The sequence below is a fragment of the Anarrhichthys ocellatus genome, unplaced genomic scaffold (assembly GCF_004355925.1).
Source record: "Anarrhichthys ocellatus isolate YVR2014 unplaced genomic scaffold, GSC_Weel_1.0 scaffold1148, whole genome shotgun sequence".
NCBI classification, from domain to species: Eukaryota; Metazoa; Chordata; class Actinopteri; order Perciformes; family Anarhichadidae; genus Anarrhichthys; species Anarrhichthys ocellatus.
The window spans coordinates 1-7,384 of record NW_022281122.1 but is presented as its reverse complement, the minus strand read 5'-3'; the positions used below and the strand labels follow the sequence as shown (position 1 = coordinate 7,384).

Genomic DNA, 7,384 nt, shown 5'->3' with positions numbered 1-7,384 from the left:
TATATATATATATATATGTAATGTTTCTACAACATACGGGCTGTTCCCAGCGTTTTCTCCACGAGGGCGCTAAAGCACTTTTCCGCATCAAGTTTACACAGCAGAGCTCTTTCGCCCTTTTTGACTCTGGGCTTTGTCACAGCGAGTCCACGCACGAGCAGCCTTTTGATGAAGTGTCATTTCTGTTTTGCAGATACATCCACTCCAAGGAAAAACCATTCAAATGTCAAGAATGTGGGAAGGGATTCTGTCAGTCTCGAACTCTAGCCGTCCATAAAACCTTACACATGCAGGTAAGCTGGAAATATTAACAAGTCACCATCATTTTTTTAATCCTCACTAAACTATGTGATACGTTATGCTCATAATTCACCCATAATGCTCTGTCTGCTGCATGCATGGGACTCACAGTCTCACACAACAACTGCATGTTTGGCCAATTACCAAATCAAAACTAAAATGCTAGACACAATTCATATGACGATTTGAGTTACAACTGACGCAATAAATAGAGGATTTATTCAGATCAATGAAAGCTGCAATTTCTAGACATTCTATACAATTAAAGGGAATAATCCTTTGCTTGCTTTAAATCTAAACAGGAGTCCCCCCACAAATGCCCTACATGCGGAAGAACCTTTAATCAAAGAAGTAACCTGAAAACTCACCTTCTCACCCATACAGACATCAAGCCCTACAGCTGTGGCCGCTGCGGAAAGGTGTTTCGGCGCAACTGTGACTTGCGAAGGCACAGTTTGACGCACAGCCCGCATCAGGACTACTAGCCGATACACTAACACAAAAACAAAAAACAATGGACATATACAAACAGAAAAACAACCCGCAGGAAGAAAAGTCAGCGGCTGTTTTTTTTTTTCAAAAGACATTCTCCAAACGAGGACACGTTTACTGCCGCACACTTCAGAGTGGAGATCTGTTGCATCTCAAGTGGGACAAGCAGCGGAGCCATGGCCATGTCCAGCTTTCACACCACCTGTAAATATCAAGACCATGTACATACTGTTGCTTTTTTATTTTTTTCCCCTGACCTTGAAATGATAAAGGTGTAAAAAAACAGTCATAAGTTTAAAGTATGTTAAATTGTATTTTAGAAATAAATATTTCCATGATATGTTCGCATGTGCTCTTGTGTTTATTTTATGATGCTAACACGAAGCCCATATTGAAATGCCTATCAAATGAGTCTATATGTTTACAGCCAGCTGAGCTTAGTGAGGAAGACTTGTTGGGCTTTTTATAGTAGACCAGATATCAGTTAGCAGCAGAGCATGACATGTCTTTAAGGACAAGCCTTGCAGAAGGGATGTCATCAAAATGCAGAGTAATCTGTGTGATAATTGATTTTATATATTAAAGAATCAGAGTGTTGTTTTTAAACAATAAAATGTTAATGATATCATAATTATAAGACAGACTTGTTTTTTTAAGTCCCAGGATTATCTTCAATATTCAGAGGACTGATTAGTATTATATTAGCCGCATTAGCAGCCATATCACACGTCTTTATCTACATCACCTCTGATATCATAATTAACGTACACACCGGCAGAAGGAACCAGCAGCTACCAAAGAGAGCAATCTAAACCAGTGAGATTAGACGTGGCCGAGCAACAGGTTGTTTTTTTATTTTTTTTTTTGTATTTGTTTGTGTGTGTGTGTGTGGGGGGGGGGGGGGGGGGGGGTTATCAAGGTTCATTAATTCATCACTTATACAAACTGAAAAGAAAAAAAATAAAACTGATTTGATTGTTTTGAGACCTTAGCTCTGTAGTTCTATTGAGCATATTAATTTATGTACAACAACATCAATGCCACTTAAGTTTAAATGTGGGCATATTTGAGCTAGGTGATCACTGTTTAAATATATTTATTTTATTATTATTATGATTATTATTACTATTATTGTACAGAATATCTTAAGAAGCAGGTCCCAGGGGAAATGGGGAGCGCTCGGGACGCCATGCTTAAACATCCAGGTTTACATTTGTGAAAATGTAGAAATTCACAGATTTTGGATTTCATCACACTCTCGGCCACTGGTCGGATAAAAATGTGCTTGAATATTAACCATCAGAGCTATGATCCGTGGTAGAATCAAACGATCTATATATCTATATATATGTAGTTTTTTTATAATTCGGTGAAGACAAAGTGAGGCTCTCTCCCGCTGACTCCCTCCTCATCTCTCTGTCTGTCTGTTACTTGGCCTTCAGGCCTGTTGTTTCATGATTTCTCTCGTCATTGTTGGCTACCGAAGACGCGTTTAAAAAACCTGATTTTCACCTGACAGCGCGATTAATTGCTTGACTACCCCAAAAAAAAAACCCAACTCCAGCATTTGTATTTAATGGGGTCGAAAATATGTTCTGAAACCACTAGTTTCAGTAAGAACAGATGATTTAAAACGGCGCTCGGTGCTGCTGAAAGGGCATTAACTAAGACACAGGTTGTTACGCACGGCAGGCTAATTGTTTCCGAATAATTTCTTAAATGGAAAGGCAACAATGTGCAACGTCTCCAGCAAGCTCATATTTACAAGAAAACAACCGACATCCGGGAAAATAAATCATGCAAAATCACAAAACAATTCCAAAGACGGAAATATGAAAAGATGGATGATGAGCATGCAATAATAATTCAAAACAATGAGTTAATAAATATGATAACGATAATGACAAAACATTAGGCGTTTTTTTGCAAATAAGGGAGATATTTTCTATCATTGAATTTAAATCTGTATCATCCTGGTTAAATAATGTGATTATAGTTTTATATTATAGTTAAACCAATTCAGATTCTGAAGCCTATATGATATTAATGCTGATGCAATGGAGGTATATAATGAAGATGTTTTTTTGAGAAAAAGGAAATTAATTCTCACAAGTGAACATGTTGGCATTTAAGTAAGACCAGTCTGTTGCTTTTCTGAATTCGTTTTTATTTCAACTTGTTGGGACAATGGCGGAAAGGAAACCAATTAATCAGCAATAACGGATGAAAATGAAAATGGTAAATTTTCCACACATTGTATCTGTTCATGAGGATCACGCTGTGTAAGCAGAACAACAGGCGAACAAACTACGCCCTCGTTGTATTTGCTGCTGACTTTGAACACGTACAATGAATTCAGATTTAAGGTGCGGCGATATAAGCAGCGTTGGTCCTGATGACCTGATTATAGGTTGATCAAGAAACTGAATTAAACTTGGGCCCTATAACATGATATCAAATAGGGCCTACTTTCTCTCTCATCTCGGGGTGAATGAATGCCTTCAGAATACTGAGAGTAATGGGGAGCACACATTGTCGGACACGGTGGACAGACAAGTTCATCGGCGAACGGCCCATGTTGCGGACTGTGTACTCAGGAAGCTTTATCTAACTGACAGGAAAGAGGCTGCACCGACGGGCCTCTGGGCCCCGCTACTCCGGGGATATATGCATACGTGGCCCTCAGCCAGGAAGAACAGGCTATACTCAGATCTTTCACTTGAGTAAAAGCCACACAGTGTAAAACTACTCTGTTACAAGTAAACAATCTTACGTAATCAATGATACAAAAGTATTAGCATCAAAACACACTTAAAGTACCAAAAGTAAAACGACTCGTTATGCGTTTGTATATTAAAATTAGTGATGCATTAATATCACTTTTATGTTGAAGCTGAAGGTGGCTCTGATTGCACTGTTGGGTACCGTAATCCATAATATTGCATCATGTTTTATTTTTTTGGAATATGGTGTATATTTTGTATTGATAACCCGAATCTGCAAAGTAACCAGTAAAAACTGTCAAACTAAAGTAGTGAAAAAAGTACAATATTTGCCTCCAAAATGTAGTGGAGTAAAAGTATGAAGTAGCATAAAATGGGTAACCGCAGAAACAAAGTGTTCAGAGACAGATTTGACACAAATGAAGCCATTGGCTGCTGAAATTAAAAGTGTAAACTTTGAAAGCGAGGTAAAGATTAGCATGTATTATTTTAGGTAACTCAGTATTATATATATTTGTCCAAGAGCCCATGTATTATTCCAAGTTCATCCATGGTTTTGAAACAAAGAAAGACAGATAATTTACTTTATATTTTTTTTATTACTCCATAGAATTTGACACCGGGCTGTATGTATTTGTTACTCTGTGAATTTCAGTGAGCCTCCAGTTGTATATTAACATTAATGACGTCATCTCATGGCCTATTTAAGATTAGATCCGCACCATAATAAACTATTTAGAAACCAGGCATGTCACCTGTGACCGAAATGCAAAGATCCCTCTTGGCTTGCCTTCATTATTCACCTTCATTGACTTTTGCATAAATCTCGGTGTTAATATCTGAAGGAAGAGAATCTCTGTTCATGAAATTAAACTGATGTCATTGTAGGACATATTAAAAAAAAAAAAATCGATCGTTTTAAGAAAAAGTTTCCTTCATATTGTCATTATTCAGGTGCTGCCTGCCGATAATTTATTTTATAATTCAATATATTTATATTGTACATAGTACTTACATATTAAATGTTTATGCTTAGTTTCTCTGTTCTACTTTGTTGTCTTTAATGTCCTTGTTTTTATATTTCTCTTGTTTATTGTATATTCTATGTGTGTATGTACGATGAGAGCAATGTGTAACCGGAGTCAAATTCCATGTATGCTCACGCTTACATGGCCAATAAAGCTGAATCTGATTCTGATAATTTTACCTCTACTCTCTCAACAAAGGTGTGCTTTAATGGCCATGTAAGGGCTAGGGCGGGCAAGAAAATGACGAAAATGACATGTAATGATGCCTTCCGCGATCCTCGGAAATCCGTAATGGTGCGGCTGGGGTTGTGAGAACAAGCACACGTTGATCAGAAATTCGGATTAAAGAAACTTTGAAACACCAGCTATGTGCTGATTTTTGTGTTTCAACCAACTGCCAATGCGGTACCTGGTGCTACAGTAACCGAATTAGGAAGTGACAATGTGTATCAGTCATTTGCTTGATGTTCTCATTGATTTCTTTTTACTGTGTTTTTCTTTTTAGCCTCCGAAGTCTGTGCTCTAACTACCAAATTTCATCCAGTTACACATCAGATGAAATGTATTGTGTCTCCCTTTATTGCCACTTTTCTTTGGGCTGTAGACATAGACTGTATATAAGAAGGTTGTCGACTATTTGTGCACTGAACGATGAAGCGCACATTTCCAATAGCTTTAAAGGCAACACCAGGCATACGGAAGCCGCGTCGGTGTTTACTGATGACGTTTGGACTGAAGCGTTTGTTCGATGTGGCTAACGTCAGTAACCAAGATAAATATGTTATATTAAACGTCAAATTCAAGATATAGCTGCAGGATACAAGCGGGTGTCAAGTAAGTTTGGTGTTCTGCAAATATACCCGTGGCTACACGTTTCAGCCAGCTAAACGAAGTGAGGGAGACTTCTTCTCAGCAGTTAGCCTAGCTTCTTTGCTCTGGTCCTCTGGTGTGCAGCTATAGCGGGAATGACAGGAGAGCATAGCTAGCCTCTCGGGCTAACTACTCCGCAGTAGTTAAGTTAACGCTACATTTCTTACTACGCAGTACGACACCGCTTTATTTAAAACAGTACATTATATTTAGTTACATTATCCATTTTGAAATGGAGTCTCAAACAAGTAATCTCGTTCTCCTCTATAGTCGCGTGCATAAAAAGTGAAGTCTCATTAGCAAGCAGGCTTATTCAGGCACTCGTTTGATTTAACATCAAGCCTCTTCAAAGTAGAACCACTAAGTTAGTAAAAACCTTAGTAAAACATTGGCCTGCAACTTATGCGAGCAGAATTCGTATTCTGTCTCTGTTGTGTCTAACGTTAGGTATGAGCTCTGCATGACCATCTGTATCAACGTTACACAATCAGCCTACCTAGATATAACTGAATGTTATAATATGGCTGGTTTTAAAATGCACATATCATTTTATGACCCTTCCATGATAGGATAAGCCAGTAAGTAGGTAGCATGGCTTGTGATGCACCTTTCAGGAGCAGATGTAACACTGTGCTTCATAATAAAAGACAAAAAAGCAAATAGAAGACAGATCAGGAGACATGAAAGGCAGGGATAAATAAATATGCTAAAGAAAAGCAAACCTAAACAAGTGGGTATTTCAATTTATTTTTAAAGGTGTCACCGTGTCCTCGGGTCTCTCTTCGTCCTCTTGAGCCTGGAGCAGAGAGCAATAATAACAACATTAATAGGACTTTTTTTGAAATAGATATTTTGACTTGTCATACCAGGAAAAGCACTGGTGTAGTTGAATATCATGAATGATGGCTCCATTCCATTTAAGCCTTGCCAGTGAGCCGACATGCACAGTGCTGCTGTCTTGGAGCTGGCACACTTGAATGGAATGCAGTCATAACAAATGTTAGTAACCTCACATGTGCTCTCGTGCTATGAGCTATACAAATATCTGCTGGTAAAATTGTCTGTTCTCTGGTCTAGGCTCCAGAAGCAGTCATGTTAATACTAAAAGAGAATATGAATATGTAAATACTGTAATGAACAAATAAACACAGGGTTGGATGACATAACAATGTCTGTTTGATGTTTGATGCGTGTTCAGGACGAGGACAAGATGTTGGAGTCCTATGTCACACCGCTCCTGATGAGCTATGTCAACAAGTACATTAAGAATCTGAAGCCATCCGACCTGCAGCTGTCTCTCTGGGGAGGAGACGTGGTGCTCAGCAAGCTGGACCTGAAGCTGGATGTGTTGGAGCAGGTACTGTATGGATGTGTTCTCTGCTCTCTTAAGCATAAAGACTCGACACACATTGTATTTTCTCATGTAATGGCACATAATAGGCAGTGTGGTTATTGTGATTGCAGGAATGCCTATGCAGTTCTGAGCTAGTGCTTAGCGCTACTATTGGGAGAAATATTAACTCAAGTGTTTTTGTGTTCATGCATAATTAGTGGTACATATTGCTCGGGCCCCACAGGTTCATAGATTACCATCGGTGTCTCTATCTATTAATAATAACTATGCTTTGAAGTTATATCAGCTTTCTAATACTAAATATCTCCTTCCTGCTTATTAAAAATCACATTTTTACATTTTTCTTTTTAGATATTTACAACAAAGGATTTAAGTTGTTTGCTCATAACTCTGTTTTTTGTTGTGATTTTTATTGGTTGTTGCACTTTTGTTTTTATTAATATTATTATTATCATACAGTTAAGCCATTACTGCCTTAGCATTATACAATTAGTAATTTAAGCATTTTGGTCTCTGCACAAACAAAGTACCTAAGCGTATAAACATGACAGTGCTAACGTCTTTACATTGAGTTCAGAATCTAAGCTGTTTCACTTAGAACATGAAATAGAGTGAAA

General features: G+C 38.0%; 1 protein-coding gene across 2 annotated transcripts in view; it reads left to right on the top strand.

The window, feature by feature from the left end:
• The window catches only part of LOC116377350 (protein odd-skipped-related 2), a 4,414-nt gene extending 3,123 nt beyond the window's left edge, over window positions 1-1,291 (top strand). Inside the window, exons 3-4 of one of the 2 annotated variants that reach the window (XM_031838969.1) lie at window positions 194-293; window positions 685-1,291. In XM_031838969.1, coding sequence (XP_031694829.1) covers window positions 194-293; window positions 685-759 — 175 coding nt within the window. In that variant the 3' untranslated portion in view covers window positions 760-1,291. Of the gene's footprint in view, window positions 1-193; window positions 294-602 lie in introns of both variants that reach the window. The other variant, XM_031838968.1, reaches the window with a different exon arrangement.
• The last annotated feature ends 6,093 nt before the right edge of the window (window positions 1,292-7,384 follow it).